General features: G+C 43.7%; 1 protein-coding gene across 7 annotated transcripts in view; it reads right to left on the bottom strand.

Moving 5' to 3' along the window:
- The window catches only part of TASP1 (taspase 1), a 153,471-nt gene extending 137,581 nt beyond the window's left edge, over positions 1-15,890 (bottom strand). For 5 of the 7 annotated variants that reach the window (XM_075925647.1, XM_075925649.1, XM_075925648.1 and 2 more), the window contains exons 1-3: positions 15,755-15,847; positions 8,036-8,091; positions 3,385-3,603 (exon numbers count right to left, since the gene is read on the bottom strand). In XM_075925647.1, the coding sequence (XP_075781762.1) occupies positions 3,385-3,529 (145 nt within the window). In that variant the 5' untranslated portion in view covers positions 3,530-3,603; positions 8,036-8,091; positions 15,755-15,847. Of the gene's footprint in view, positions 1-3,384; positions 3,604-8,035; positions 8,092-15,754 lie in introns of those variants that run through there. The other 2 variants (XM_075925645.1, XM_075925650.1) reach the window with 2 other exon arrangements.
- Between the last annotated feature and the right edge of the window lie 1,368 nt (positions 15,891-17,258).

Genomic DNA, 17,258 nt, shown 5'->3' with positions numbered 1-17,258 from the left:
AGACTGCTTTTCTGAAGTCCAGGGTGTGTATTTTGCTGCTCTCCTTTCTTCCTTTTGTCAGGATCCTGAATATTACTCTCTCATGATCATTGCTGCCCAAGTTGCCACCCACAGCTACTTCTCCTACTAGCTCCTCCCTGTTTGTGAGCAGCAGGTCAAGCTGTGCATGGCCCCTGGTTGGTTCCTCCAGCACTTGTACCAGGAAGTTATCCCCAACTTTTTCCAAAAGCTTCCTGGATTGTCTGTGTACTGCTGTACTGGTCTCCCAACAGATGTCAGGGTGATTAAAGTCCCCTGTGAGAACCAGGGCCTGTGATCTGGAAGCTTCTCTTCCTTGTCTGAAGAAAGCCTCGTCTGCCTCATCCATCTGATCTGGTGGTCTATAGCAGACACCAACCACATCATCACCTCTGTTGCTCCCACCTCTAAACTTAACTCAAAGACTCTCAACAGGCTTTTCTCCCTCTATATACCGGAGCTGTGAACAATCATACTGCTCTCTTACATACAGTGCAACTCCTCCTCCTTTTCTCCTCTGCCTGTCCTTCCTGAACAGTTTATACTCATCTATGACAGTGCTCCAGTCATGTGAGTCATCCACCAAGTCTGTTATTCCAATCAAATCATAGTGCTTTGACTGTGCCAGGTCTTCTAATTCTTCCTGTTTGTTTCTCAGGCTTCTTGCATTCATGTACAAACACCTTAGATAATTAGATTTTTGCCCTAGCTTCTCCATTCGAATCAGGGGTCCTCCTTTGTTGCTCTTTCCTCCTTGTGTTTCTTCCCGGTATCCCATTTCCACACTTACCTAAGGGCTTAGGGTCACTGTACCCCAATGAACCTAGTTTAAAGCCCTCCTCACTAGGTTTGCAAGCCTGCCCGCGAAGATGCTCTTTCCTTTCTTGGGTAGGTGGATCCCATCTCTTCCTAGCAATCCTCATGCCCAGAACAGAGTCCCATGGTCGAAGAAACCAAAGCCCTCTCTCTGATACCACCTGTGCAACCATGTATTTACTTCCACGATTCCCATCTGGACCTTTTTCTTCAACAGGGAGTATGGAGGAGAAAACCACTTGTGCTTCAAATTCCTTAATCCTACTTCCCAGTGCTACATCATCTGCAGTGACCTGCTCATGGTCATTCTTGGCCATATCGTTAGTTCCTACATAGAGAAGCAGGAAGGGGTAGCAAGCCGAAGGTTGGATCAGTATTGGAAGACTCTCGGTCACACCCTGAATTCTAGCTCCTGATAAGCAGCACGTTTCTCGAAATTCCAGGTGTGGACAGCAGATGGCGGACTCTGTCCCTCTTAAGAGGGACATCTTTAAGTGCTTCCTTTCCCTTCACACATTTCCAGTTCACTTCCTTTATTAAATTGGACCCACAAATTCAGGAAAAATGTTGCCTTATCCCCAACCACACAAGAATAAAGCATCAACCAAGGTGATCAGCCAGGATGTCAAACCACACTAAAAAAAGAGATCTTCCCTTAGACAGCATGCTGGGATCACCATTTAGATGTTTTTTTCACAACACCTAAATACCACTTGTGGCTGAGAGAGTATATCACTATTCATCAGGTAGCAAAACAGTTAAGGCATTTGTGTTGTGATCCAAAGAGTCATCCCATTATCCAATACATTCTAAGGTCTCCTTGTAGTCACAAAGCATGATGGGATTATGGTCACAGGAAGAGGTGCTAGAAGGGCAGTTGGCTGAAGGGATTGTTGCTGGTGTAGGGAACACTATGAGAACTACAGAGTGCTCAGCTCTGAGGCAGCACAGCTGTAAGCGTTTGTGAAGCTGAGTATGCAGCCCGTTTAAGCATTGCTTTTCCAGCCTCGATCAGAATAATGTACATTTTATGGGGAAAAGGAGCTGCTTTGTAACTGGATGATGGGCTGGAAGATGCACAACAGGATTCAAAGCAGGAGTCACAGTAGCAACAAGGTAAAGAGGGAGGAACAAGGAGCGAACTGTTCCTTTGCCCACTGCCTGAATATCTACAGCGTCCTAACAGACGCACGATTTAGCTGCTCTCTCAGCCAGCACACAACAGGACCCACCAGATGCCCCCTTGCAATTCATCAACTGAGTAGTGCTGACAAAGAATGTTAAAAACTTATTGCATGAGACAACTCACGCAACTCTTTCCCACAGCCCAGTCCCAGTCCTAGATGTATGGGCTGTGAAACTGCACCGTTATCTCCTCCTCAAACACAAGTTCTCATAGCATGGATAAGTGCCAACAAACCGGTCAGAAACCCTCTGTGTGCTGGATGACAGGAAGGGAAATGCTCCTCCCACCTTTGACTATCCCAAAAAAAAAAAAAAAAAAAAAAAAAAACTTTTCCAAAACCACCCTAACTTAAGTTCTGCAAACGTATAGGAAAGAAGGAAGACTGCATTGAGCCAAAAGTACCAGCCTGCTATACATTTGCACATTTTTTAAGAGTAACTAAATAGATTTTGTTCAGGCTTAGCAAAAAGGCACTAACAAGATCTCTTTTGTACTAGGGATGTAAAGGACTAGTTGGCTATCCGATAAGCAAATGCTTATCGGCTAGTCAACAGGCTAGTCAGCTAGTTGACTAGTCGCTTCTATCAGAAAGAGACAGAAGGGGGACGAGGGAGCAGAGAGGGTACTTCAAAGCAGCAGAGCCACGTGAAGCCTGGGGCCAGACCCCAGGCTCTACGTGGCACTTTCGCCTTTGACATGTAGCAACAGCCCTAGGGTTGTCTACCTTGAAACTCTAGTCATTGTTGCAGTTTACCTTGAAACTCTACTCCTACACCCTATGCCTGAGAAAATAATTCAGATTTATGCAGCTCGACCACCTGCAAAATATGAGAGTCACTGAGGACTGGCTGAAACTCTCCAACTGATTTCAGAGAGGGTTCCACAAGATCTAGAGTTAGCTGCTAGCTCCAAATCTTAAAAGGCAGTAGATACTCTGGCTTAGAACTTTCACAAGACTAACTAAAAATCTGACACAAGTGGCACATGCTATTTCTTTCACAGAAAAGGAGAAAATACTTTGAGGGGGTCTCTGAGCACATGAGTCCTGAAGGCCAATCCAGGCCATCATGTTATCATTAGAATACCCACTCACAGCAGAAACAACCACAGAGATTTGCACAACTCACTTAGAATTTTATTACAAAAGGAAAAACACATCTCAGTTCATTGCAGTGTTTGTAAACCCTCTGAAGTTACCTAAACTTTGGGCCTGCAGTCCTTAATATCTGAGATCTTCCAACCAGTTGTGTTCTCTACATTATGTTACCAGAATGCAAGTCTAGTATTCAATTAGTGAATATACTAGTTGCCTCCATATCTAATGCTGCACTTCTGTTTCAATTCTCAAACTTGTGCAATCTTACCTGCATGTACAAGCACAAATCCCACTCGTTTCTCTTTTTGGATCAGTTCTGTTTCATGCTCCTTCACCATCGCCTTTACAGCCATAACCTGGGATGATTTGGAAGGTAACACTTCTACTGAACTCATCCCCTTCTCCATAATCATATTCCGAGGTCATCATCTTCTACTGGAAAGAGAGCATGCTTTCATCCAAAAGTTAAGTCTGGAGAGGACTCACCCTAAGGTAAAACCATATGCAAGTGTTAGGTAATTTTTTTCCACTGAACACAGTTCAGGCAAATTTACGCAAAAAAAGCATTTTATGAAAAACAGCAGGAGAGCTGTGTTAAAATTAAGTTGTTTTTTCCATTTAAGCAGGGATTCAAGTATTGCATCTTTCATTTTACAGAACATAATGTAAATATGGACTTCTCCAAGTATTTACATAAATTTAAGATTATGAAGTAGAAAGAAGGAGGCTCTAAGTTCACGCTGAGTCTCACAATTTTTCTAGCCCATCTAAATTACTTGTTCACGATTTGAAGTCTGACTATGGTAAATTTTGGCAAAGGGAAAGTTACTTTAAGTTCATGATCTTTTCATTTGACATTATATCCATACCACATCTGCTCTGATTACAATCCACAATCTGTGGCATTGATGCTTCCAGAATCTCAAGTTTTGCTTTTTAAGGAAATGTTTCCAGCACTTACAGTTGTGAAGAAAATACCAGACAGCAAATAAAACATGCTCTTTATAGTTATCAGGAGTTCCAGTCATAAAAACTAGGACTTGGTTAAAGTTCCCAGCTGCTAAGCTGGTAAGGTATTTTCATAAAGAAATTGTGTCATGAAATGAAGAGCTACTGCTGCTGCTGAGATCCACTCAAAAAATGAAAGGACTGGAAACATTTATAAAGTTTTGCAAATCAGTTAAGGTTGCTACATAACATGACAAAGTCTCTAAAGCACATTAGATGTCCTCTTTTCTTCCCTCCAATAACCCAGACTTTTCTAACTCTGCCCTGATAGTACTTTGGCACCCTTTCAGTCACTCCTTTCACAAACTTAGGTGAGGATTCCCATAACTGTACAGCAAAGGAGTGTTAGAAGAAGAGTCTGGTCTATGATGGTGGGAGTTTAGGGAAAAGACTGTTGGAAGACTGGCTTTCCAACTAAAGCAGAGATATGGCTGAGATGCATTGCCTGTGGTACATGGTGGTTGTGCATCTCTACGGGTAAGACTAAATGATATGTATTGTTAGACTACTTACTCTTTCCTGGCTTTCTGATGTTGTATTAGGTACATGATCTATACAGCTATCTCACCAGACACACAAATACTAAGTTGTGTTTCAAATAGAAACACCTGTGGTTCTATTTAAGATAGTATGCAATGAAAGGACTTTCATAAAGTTCAGTAGCAGCCATACCGAAAGTTAGGAAAATGCAAATTTACTTGTAAACAAGGTATTTAAAAAAAACCAGCAAGAGAAGTCACCACAGTTAGACTACATAGCATAGACATGGCTTACACAAGCACAGCTATGACTGTAGCTATGCTGGAATAATCTCATAGACACATAGTTTACAAGGACTATAAGGGATTTTTCCCAGGAGTGCAGGACCACCTCCTCCCCAAGCAATGGTAGCTAGATTGACAGAACCATTCTTCCATTGACTTCGCTGTATTTACACTGGGTGTTACATTACCAAAGCAAAGTCATTCAGAGATGTGAATTTTTCACACCCTTGTGCAACATAGCTATGTTGACCTTAATTTTAAGTGTAGACCAAGTCTTAGACATCAGTGTACAGCAGGATCTCTAGATTCACCAAGTTTAGAAGAAGCAAGTATTGGTTATTTTTTTGTAATTTAAGAAGATGAATTAACTTTTGATGCTTACAGAATGATTATGGAAAAATTAAACTGGTTGTTAGGTACCTAATGAGTGACGAAAAGCTTGTACTGACAGCAGGAAGTAGTTTTCAGGACTCGGGCACAGAACATCAAAGTTAATCAACTGCTTTACATCTGCAAGTACTGTACACATTAATCAAGAGGCAACAGCTCTCAAAGACTTTAATTTAAAACAGGAGATAGTTCAAAATGTGGAATATATACTTAGTATATGCAACAAGGTTATTTCTGTACACATAATTCAGATGAACTTGGAGCTTTGGAACAAGAATTAAAAGAATAATTATAGTGCAACATGATGTATGAATACAGCTCATTTTGACATAAGTAGGATTACTTGTAGCATACATAGTACTAGAGTGAATAAAGATGGCAGAATCAGGCCTTTAGAGTTAAAAAAAAAAAAAGCTGTAAGCCACAGAACAAACAAAAGTTGATAGTTGGACAAAATTGTTTTGAGATAAAAGTTTTACAAAATATATATAAAAAAAATCCAGAGCAAAGATGTAGGGTGTGCTTCTTTTTCCCACCAAAACTGAAGGCCAGTGGTTTATGGAGAGATATTATACCAACATATTCAATCCTCAACCTTTCCAAGGAAGTTTACCATTAGGGTACCATTAGTGATGGGGATAATCATCTGAACACCTAACATCTGTCAACTTTACTGATGGCACCAAATCATTAGCTAATGAGCAGTCATCACATGGATAGCTACCAAGTAAGATGGCCTGAATTAAAACAAAAGCTAGATATTGTTTTTACTACCAATCGTAAGCCATTGAGTTCCACAATGTGTTTAGCAGGAAAATGATCACTAAACAGGGGGCACAATTCAAAAAGTCTGCATCCTTACAAACAGTATTATTATAAGGCCAGGAGTCATCTAGTCTGAAAAGAAAATACGGTGACTAATGTGACTTCTTCCTACTGAAGGCTCACAATCGACATAGTAAAGTTTACAAAAACTCCCAAAAGATCAGGAGCCAAAACCTTATTGTCTTCCTTATTGAAAATCAATCAAACATTTTTGAAAGTTTGACCTGATATGTTAAATTACCCTTGATATCTGAAGTTTTGGATTTCAGTAAACCTAATATCAAAAACAATTTTGAGGAAATGTGAACTAGGGATGTTAAAATGGGTTTAAGTAACCATGTAGCTACTGAAAATGTCAGTGGTTACATGCAAGGGAGGGAGGAGCAGGCACACTATGCATACTGGCTCTTGCCAGTATCAGAGGCAGCAGCATGGAGGGGGCAGTCAGCTTCCCAGGAGCCAATGCGTGCAGAAAGCCAGTTTTTAAGCTGGCTTCCCATACGTACTAGGAGCCTACATGAAACACTGTGAAACACCGTGCAAAAGAAGTTTATAAGGGGCAAATTCACCTGTTATTTGATATTTCAGACTTCAGAAGAGACCACTGTGATAATCTAGAGCAGTGGTCCCCAACCTTTACGGGCTCCCGGGCGCCGGGCCACATACGCACCGGGCGCCCGAGGGCGGGGCCACACACGCGCCGGGCGCCCGGGGCCGCGCGCCCTGGGGCACGCCAGGGCCGGGGCCGCCCGAGCCCCTTGTGCCGTGGGCCCGGGGCTGGCGCCGCCGCCCGAGCTGCGTGCCTGGGGCCGGCACCGGCGCCACGCGCCCGCATGGGCCCCGGGGCTGGGGCCGCCCGAGCGCCGCGCACTAGGCGCCGGTGAGTGTCGCGCGCCTGGGGCCGGCGTCTCCAGTGCGCCGCGCGCCGGGGCCAGCCCGGGTTGTCGGCGGGCGCCTACAAATGCCCCGGCAGGCGCCATGGCGCCTGTGTGCACCGCGTTGGGGACCACTGATCTAGAGGTTGAACTTTTCTAGTCTGTCACCCTTGGGATCTGACTGGTGCTGAAACGGAGATGTGCTGGATCACGGGACATCAACACTGTCTAGCAGCCTTATCTACACTTCCATTACTTACTGGACTCTTAGAAGACATTTAGGGGTAAATTAGAGCTAAACAACAGCACAGAACAGTGAGAGCCAGGACTGGTGGCAGTACACTTTATAGGACCACAGGAAACTTGGCCAGATGATAAATGGACATCCGGCTAACTAAAACCATTTGTGCCAGATTACAGGTGTTCAACCTGTAGTTTGATCTTTTATATACATACCACAAGTCATAGAATGTCCCTGAATTAATTCCTATTTGAACTAAAACACATTTTACCTAAACATCCGATCCTGAAGAACTACCAGTGATGGAGAATCACCCACAAACCTTGATAATCTATTTCAGTGGTTAATTAACGTGACTTAAAATGTTGCACTTTATTTCCAGTCTGAGTTTATCTAGCTCACGGGTGGGCATTAAAACAGCAGCAAGTTTTAATGCCCCTTTGGGGCCCTGTCGCCTCTACCTTTACCTGCACCTCCACAGGTACGGGCGATTACAGCGCCCATTGGCCGCAGATCACCATTCCCAACCAACAGGAGCTGCGGGTAGTGGTGCAGACTGGGACATCACTTCCCACAGCTCCCATTAGCCAGGAATTGCGATCCATGGGAAATAGAAGCAGCAAGTGCCTGTATCTAAGGAGTTTCAGGTAAATATAGAGGCAGCTGATAGGTTCCAGGGGCTAACCCTGGGAAACCAGCTCAAATCTGCAGGTCGGTATTTGCCCAAATTCTAGTCATTGGATTGTTATAAAATTTGTCTGCCTGACTGAAAAGCTCATTCATTATCGAATATTTGTTCTCTATCTAGGCACTTACCAACTGGTAAGAATCTTTGTAGTCAAGCAAAATAGATAGAGCTTCCCCATCATTTTCTGCAAAAAAAGCAAAAGAAATGTGCAGGGGATATGAATTCTGCATGCATACAGAAGCACAGAATTCCCCAAGAGTACATAAGCAACTGAATAGCTTAAAATGCATTTCTTATTCTTTCTACATTTTTATACTATAGAATTGTCATTTATGCATTTCTTATTTACTAGATTAATGTTTCCTCATGATCTGTGTCAAATTTTAATAGGATAAAACTAGAGTTTAATTGAAAATACCTAAAAACAATAATTAATTCCATTATTAGTTAAATAAAAAACCCTTGGGTATTCTGGATATATAAGAAAAAAAAGTAAATTTAATCAAAACATGCTCTGCATTTAAAATTGACTTATTATACAAAGGTAACATTACCTGAAATTAGTTAATTTAATTGATTATTTCTGGTCACAGTGGCCTTCAGATTTTTGAACTAATGGATCTCATCTTCGGATATCAATTTTTTATTCATATAGTGGAATAGTAAAACAAGTTTTCCTGCTTTTTCAACTCCCATGATTTCTTAACTTTGGATAAACTAGCCATTAAACTGATCTGGTTGAATAAATAAATATTCACTCTGCACCTATAGAGAAGGTGCTGCTGGTGGTCAAAAGCCCTACTGTTGAAAGCTGGATTAGCACTTCAACATACTCCCATTCCAGGTGTTTAGCCAAAGACTTCCTTCCACCTACGCAGAAGTTAGTTTTTCTTAAAACTTTAGCAAAGAACATTTACCACTTAATGTGTTTATTTAAATAGATTAACAGATTATAGTTCAGTCAGGCTTTAACACAAATTATTATAATCTTAAATTTATTTTAATTTTTTTGTTTAAATAATTTTTTTTCCCATTCCAGCTCATCTGATTCAGTAGGTTTGACCCATGAAAGCGCATGATACCTTAGAGCAGGCATGTCCAAAGTCCGGCCCGCGGGCCAATTGCGGCCCGTGTTCCGGTTTAATACGGCCCCACAGGTAATTTGGCAATATCTATCTTTTATGGCCCCCAACGAATCCATATGTATTGAGATGAATACATTGTAAAATCTCAGTTAATGTCAGTTGGTCTAAATCAGTTATAAATATATTTGGACACAACATGTATACTTGGTGTTATGTTCCTGTTCATATTTTTTGAACTTAAAAGTTGACAGACAACCTTTATTACCAATAATATGTAATGTACTTTACAATGTTCCTGACATATATTTCAGCTTCCTGGATTTTTTTTTCATCTGGCCTTCAGATACGAAAGGCAGAGTGATTTAACACCTGTTTAGATTGGTCATCCATGTGACGAAATGAAAAGTATGCCGTTTGCAATAAACTTTGCATAAAATAGTTAATTTGCATTTAATTTTAATGGTTCAAAGAATGTCAGGCAAAATGGTCGGCCCTCACGCATGTTCACTTCATCAAATCTGGCCCTCTTTGAAAAAAGTTTGGACACCCCTGCCTTAGAGATTAACAAAAGTGTGTAGTATCACAGGACTACTCATTTTTATATACCCTAATTAACCAAAAGTTGGAGTATGCCTGCCATTATTTAAATAAGTAATAAAGTTCTGATGAAGAGTCAGTGTAGATTTTCATACTGCTTCCTAAGCTTTATTAAATATTAAGAACAAAACTTACGGCATCCTCTTAAAAACAGTTTAAATAATTTAAAGAATTGTTACTGCATCAGAATATAAAATAATATAATCATCCAGCAAAGATATTTATATACTTACTAAATAGCAAAGATACACACCTCTCAGACATGAGAGGCAGACATTTCCCTATTACGAACTGGCAGAGGGCCAACTGCTTAACCTGACTGAACAAGCACATAGCAATTCAGTGATGCTGTAGTCCCAACTCCAACAAATAGACAGACACTAAAACTGCCAAATTATTGGACTATGAAAAGTGAAACTCTGACCTATGTTCACTACTAAATGGTTGCACCATTAGTGTGCAACAGGTTTAACTGACCTACAGGCAGTTCTCATTGCTAACCAGACTGATACATACCCTCTCTTATACATTCTGATAATAAACATTTGTAACTGCTAATGTGCAGAATGCCCAGAAAAGATGTCATGAAATAATAAGAGTGTATATATAGTTTTTTTTTTTTAAGATTTGTACACTTAATTTTAGCCTCTGTGTATATTTCATTTCATCCTTAATTAACTTTAGGAAGTTAATACAATGACAAATTTGTTTATCGGTACAAATGAATGAAACCTTGGACAGAAGTATGAATAGCCCCATTTATAGCTAGGCTTCCAGTTTGCTTGCTGGGGACAGTATTTGAGAGAAACAACTCCTACGTTATATGGCATAAGAGGACATATTTCATCTTCAGGAAAATGACAATGAGCAGAAGGGCAGCAAATGGGTCACCTCATAAACCCATTTCTAACTATTAGCTATTCCTTTACTTCCATGCTACCATAATATTAAGCAGAGGTGCAATTAAGCCTGGAGACATTACTGATGAACGACTGGAGCATCAAAGGAAGAATATATGTGTTTACTGGAATCCCTCATAAATAAGGATATTTTAAAAAAGATTCTTGAACAAAGCAGTTTAAGAACAAGGCTAGAGTAATTAGGGATGTAAGCGACTAGCTAACTAACCAATAAGCATAAGCTTATTGGATAGTCAAGTAGCGACTCAACTAGTCGCCTCCCATCCTCTATTAGAGGCAGCAACAGTGGGGAGCATGAGTCAGTGCTGGAAGGAGCCGGCTTAAAAGCCAGTTTCCCCCCAGCACCATCTCTGTGGAGGGCAAAGGAGGCAAAGGCGTAGTGGGACACTGGGTGAGAGCTGGGAATCAGCTGATTCCCAGGTCATGACTGGTCCCCCCTGCCACTGTGCTTCAGCCTTTTAAATGTATTAAGAGCCTGATGGCTCTAAATACATTTAAAAAGCAGAGGCACAGCATCTGGGGCTGGCACGGCATGTAGGGCTCCAGGGCTGGGAGATAACCCCACTGCAACTCTGAAGTTTGCCCCCTTATCAACCAATCAAGCAGTCAATAGAAATTCGATCAACTAGTCGATTAGCTAATTAAATTCAATTTAACATCCCTAACAGTAATTAAAACCTGGAGATTGCAAATAATCCTATTCAACATATTCATAAGTGATCTGCAGAAAGGGGTAATTAGCGAGGTGGCCAAATTTGCAGATGACATAAAATTGCTCAAGATAGTCAAGGGCCAAAGCAAACTATGAAGAGTTTCAAAAGGATCTCACAAACCTGGGTGACTAGGCAACAAAATGACAGATGAAATTCAATGTTGCCAAATGTAAAATAATGCACGTTGGAAAATATAATCCCAACTATACATATAAAATTATCGAGTGTAAAGTAGCTGGTACCATTCAAGAGAAAGATCCTGGAGTCATTTTGGATAGTTCTCTTAAAGCATCCACTCGATGTGCAGCAGCAGTGAAAAAAGCAAACAGAATGTTGGGAATTATTAAGAATGGGATAGAGAATAAGACAGAAAATATCGAAATTGTCTCTATATAAATCCATGGTGCATCGGCATCTTGAATACTGCGTACAGATGTGATCACCTCATCTTAAATGTGTATAGACACACACACATACAGGTTGTACCTCCCTCATCCAGCACCTGACCAGGCCAGTGATACTGACATTGAAATGCTGAGGGAGATTAGAGAGGCTACCAAAATAAAGAACTCTATAATAATGGGGGATTTTAATTATCCCCATATTGACTGGATACATGTCACCTCAGGAAGAGAAGCAGAGATAAAAATTCTCAATGGCTTAAATGACTGCTTCTTGGAGCAGCTGGTACAGGAACCCACAAGGGGAGAGGCAATTCTCGATTTAGTCCTGAGTGGAGTGCAGGATCAGGTCCAGGAGATCACTATTACCAAGCGCTCTTGTAATGGTTAACACAATATAATAACAGTTAACATTCCAGTGGTGGGAAGAACACCTCAGCAGTCCAGCACTCTGGCATTTAATTTCAAAAAGGGGAATTACACAAAAATGAGGAGGATAGTTAAACAGAAATTAAAAAGCACAGTGACTAGAGCCAAATCCCTGCAAGCTGCATGGAAACTTTTTAAAGACACCATAATAAAGGCCCAACTTAAATGTATACCCCAAATTAAAAAACATAGCAAGAGACCTAAAAAAGAATCACTGTGGCTTAACCACCATGTAAAAGAAGCAGTGAGGGACACAAAGGCATCTTTCAAGAAGTGGAAGTCCAATCCTAGTGAGATAAGTAGAAAGGAACATAAACACTGTCAAATCAAGTGTAAAAATGTAATAAGAAAAGCAAAAAAAGATTTTGAGGAACAGCTAGCCAAAAACTCAAAAAAAAAATAGCAAAATATTTTTTAAGTACATTAGAAGCAAGAAGACTGCTAAAAAACCAGTGGGTCCCCAAGACGATCGAGATATAAAAGGAGCAATCAAGGATGATAAAGCCACTGTGGAGAAACTAAATGATTTCTTTGCTTCAGTCTTCACGGCTGAGGATGTTAGGGAGATTCCCCACTCTGCACCATCCTTTGAGAGTGATGAATCTGAGGAACTGTCCCAGATTGAAGTGTCATTAGAGGAGGTTTTGGAACAAATAGAAAAACTTAATCTTAACAAATCACCAGGGCCAGATGGCATTCATCCAAGAGTTCTAAAAGAACTCAAATGGGAACTTCCTGAACTATTATATGTGGTTTGTAACCTATCCTTTAAATCGGCTTTCGTACCTAATGACTGGAAGATAGCTAACGTGACATCAATATTTAAAAAGGGCTCTAGAGGCAATCCTGGCAATTACAGGCCAGTAAGTCTAACTTCAGTACCGGGCAAACTAGTCAAAACAATAGTAAAGAATAAAATTGTCAGGCATGTAGAAGAACTTAATTTGTTGGACAAAAGTCAACATGGTTTCTGTAAAGGGAAATCATGTCTTACTAATCTATTAGAGTTCTCTGAAGGGGTCAACAACATGCAGACAAGAGGGATCCAGTAGATATAGTATACTTAGATTTTCAGGAAGCCTTTGACTAGGTCCCTCACCAAAGACTATTGTGTAAATTACATTGTCATGGGATAAGAGGGAAGGTCCTTTCTTGGATTGAGAACTGGTTAAAAGACAGGAAACAAACGGTAGGAATAAATGGTAAATATTCAGAATGGAGAGGGGTAACCAGTGGTGTCCCCCAAGGGTCAGTCCTGGGACCAATCCTGTTCAACTTATTCATAAATGATCTGGAGAAAGGGGTAAGCAGTGAGGTGGTAAAGTTTGTGGATGATACCAAACTGTTTAGGATAGTCAAGACAGAAGCAGACTGTGAGGGACTCCAAGAAGATCTCACCAAACTGAGTGATTGGGCAACAAAATGGCAAATGATATTTAATGTGGATAAATGTAAAGTAATGCACATCAGGAAAAATAACGCCAACTATACGTACAGTGTGATGGGGGCTAATTTGGCTATGACAAATCAGGAAAGAGATCTTGGAGTTATTGTGGATAGTTCTCTGAAAACTTCCACACAGTGAGCAACCGTGGTCAAAAAGGCAAATAGGATGTTAGGAATTATTAAAAAAGTGATAGAAAATAAGACCCAGAATATCTTACTGCCCCTGTATAAAACTATGGTACGCCCACATCTTGAATACTGTGTACAGATGTGGTCTCCTCACCTCAAAAAAGATATACAAGCATTAGAAAAGGTTCAGAGAAGGGCAACTAAAATGATTAGGGGTTTGGAACGGGTCCCATATGAAGAGAGGTTAAAGCGACTGGGGCTTTTTAGTTTAGAAAAGAGGAGACTTAGGGGGATATGATAGAGGTATATAAAATCATGAGTGGTGTGGAGAGGGTGAATAAAGGAAAGTTATTTATTAGTTCCCACAATAGAAGTACTAGAGGACACCAAATGAAGTTAATGGGTAGCAGGTTTAAAACTAATAAAAGAAAGTTCTTCTTCACACAGCGTGTAGTCAACCTGTGGAACTCCTTGCCAGAGGAGGCTGTGAAGGCTAGGACTATAACAGAGTTTAAAGAGAAGCTAGATAATTTCATGGAGGTTAGCCTTTTATGGACTTATTAGCGAGGGGATAGAAATGGTGTCCCTGGCCTCTGTTTGTCAGAGGCTGGAGAAGGATGGCAGGAGACAAATCGCTTGATCATTGTCTTCGGTCCACTCCCTCCAGGGCACCTGGTGCTGGCCCCTGTCAGCAGACAGGCTACTGGACTAGATGGACCTTTGGTCTGATGCAGTACGGCCATTCTTACATTCTTTAGAGGGGGGATTGGAAGGTGACAGTGGGGGTAGAGAACTGGGACAGAGGGTGGCGAGGTGGTGGGCACCAGGAAGGAAGAAGGCAAGGGGGGCAGGTGTTGGAAAGATAGGGGCAGTGAGGGAAGGAGGAGGCAGCAGGAGGCTGGAGGGGGTAAGGAAAGGTGCAGGTGTTAGGGGAATTGTGGGGGTGAAGCAGAAGAGCATACACAGGGAGGGGAAGCATGGGCACCAGAGGACAGAGGAAGTGCAAGTGAGTAGAAGGAGGTGTTAGAAGAGGGGATAGGGAGTGGGGCAAGAGGAAAGGTGAGCAGGAGTCTGCGAGGATATGGAGTGGGGCAGGTCCCAAAAGGGCTGAAGGGAGTGAGGGGGGCAGGAGTCAGGACAGAAGAGGAGAGTGAGACATGGGGGGCAGCAGCAGGTACCAGATGGGTCAAGGAGACCGGATAGGTCAAGGAGAGGGTAGGAGACATGGCAGCAGAGGAGAAAGGGGAAAGGTTTATGACTAGGGTGCCACAGAAGCACACCTCCAAACAAGCACATGTGACTTCCATATTGGTGCACAAGACAAAACTCACTCCACTCACAGATTGAAAATGCTAGAGGGAACACTTTTAGACAGACTGCATGCCATTGCTACAAATGGCATCCAGTCAGAGGAGTTAACAATCCTACTGGACACCTTTCTGGAATATGCACTTTAGCCAAACACAAGTTAGTGGGGCACTATGTGGGTGACCATGACATTTTAGGGCCTATGCCATACAAGTCAGAGTAGAGCCAAGGCTCCCTTCTGACATCATAGCCCGGCAGGAGGAGTTGCAATGCTCACACACAGGTTGTGGGTCCTGAGCAAATTCAGTTATAGGCTTTGGGTGCAAATGCTCTTAAGGGAAGTTGGCAGTGGCTGATATGGTCTGAGTTTAGAACAACCCAAAGAGCACAGCAGAGTTAGGGCTGCACCAATCTGGACACAGACAGGGGTCAGGCCCCTCGGTGACATCACACCGCTGACGTCATTCAGAAACCTTTAGCTACTACTTAGCTGGGAGAACTCACCCGACGTGACATCATAACCATGCCGCATGACGTCACCGGTGACACCCGAGAAACGCACCCACCGTAACAGGGAAACACCGCCCACGCGGTGACCACCACCGGGGGTCAGCCCCCTCCCCCCGGTAATGACGTCCCCTTGTCACATGGTGACGTCATGGGGCTGGACCACTCGGGCACGCGCTCGGCTCGGCTCCCCTACCCAGAGCGGCCCCGTGCCGCCGCAGCGCTTGGAGGCAGGCGAGCCCCGCCCGGAAGGAGGAGAGTGGGGGGAGGGGTATTCCCGCGGCCAGGAGGATCGGGGCAGGAGCCACTCACCCGCCGCAGTCACCAGCCTCGCGCGCACCCGGAACCGCTCAACCGCCGGCAGCCCCGGGGAAAGGAAACCGCCCCGCCAGGCCGTCGTTGGGCAATCCGCGTCACGTGACGTCACGAGGCTGGCCGCAGCTCGAGTACCCATTGGCCGGCGGGCCCCGAATACCGCCCGCGCCCGCCTCCTCCGCGGCAGCTCTGCCAATAGCGAGCGGAGGGGGCCGGCGTGGCGGCTCTGGGCGCGCTCGGAGCCGCGCCAGCGGGGCAGTGGTGGGGCCGGCAGTTGCGGAGCGCGCGCCGCTCAGGCGGCTGCGTATTAACCGCTCAGAGAGCGCGGGCCGGAGCCCTCCCTCGCGCCCCTGGGACAGTCCCCTGAGGGGACCCCGCCCGGCTCGTCACAGGGCTGCCCGGCCTGGCACTCCGGGCAGAAGCGGCCTTTTCCGCCGAGGCACGGAGCTCCCGCGCGGCGCCGGGTCTAGGTGAGAGGCCCCCCCCCTCCAGCCGGCACTAAGGGCTGGTCACGGGAGGCAGCTGGAGCAGGCCCCGCCAGACCCCTTCCGTCGGGGGCTGCTCTGGCAGAGTCCCCCGGCCCGTCTCTCTCACTCGGGCTCCGTCTGCCTTGCCATGGTCTGCCCCACGCGCTGCACGGGGGCCGGTTCTGCAGGGAGTCCCCCCCCCCCCACCCCGTTTCAGCAACAGCAAGGGGGCTAGTGGCACCTCCTTGGAATTCATGTGCAAATTTGACCCCGTCAGACGGGGTCTGGGAATGGCTCGCTCATTACAATAAGCTTCCACTGTAGATACGTTCAAGTGCTTGTCCTCATCCCCTAGCATCTGTTTCTTTTTCTTCCACTTCATGCATCCAATGAAGTGAGTTGCAACTCTCAAAAACTTACCTGCTGCAATAAAATTGTTAAGGTGCCACTGGACTCCTTGTTGTTCTTCCCAGTCTTAAGATTTCTGACTTTTTTTTTTTTTTTGCTGGGGCCTCTCCAAGTACTCAGCATGATTTAAAAGGGAAACCGTTTTCTGTCTGCAGGTGGGGAATCTCTAGTGCTTGATGTGACCAAAAAGTGACTGCACTTTGTGTCCTCTCAGTTTCCAGCCTCACATCAAACCTAGTACAGAAAACCCTCAGACAACCACAAATCTCATTTAGAAGTAGAAGTACGTAATCTGGCGACAGGAGAAACTGAAAGGAGAAAGGGAGCAAAAAAAGCAAATTACAGTTCAGCATTAAATGTAAACTACTAAAAAAAGGGAAAGGAGCATATTGTTTTTCCATAGTAAATTTTCAAAGTCAATGTTCAGTTCTAAACTTTTGAAAGAATGACTGTAAGATTTTTAGAGTTACAGATGTTTCAGAAGCAGGAACAACCCCCATTACTAAGCTGTTCTACTTCAGGGATGGGGAACCTGGATCTGGCCCCTAAGACTTAGGGCCTCCCCCAGCATTGGAGAGCTTATGCTGGCACACCTGCCACCTCCCTACAGCTCCCAGCCCCTGACT

Source organism: Pelodiscus sinensis, chromosome 3 (genome assembly GCF_049634645.1).
Source record: "Pelodiscus sinensis isolate JC-2024 chromosome 3, ASM4963464v1, whole genome shotgun sequence".
NCBI lineage: Eukaryota > Metazoa > Chordata > Testudines > Trionychidae > Pelodiscus > Pelodiscus sinensis.
This window is presented reverse-complemented; position numbering and strand designations above follow the sequence as displayed.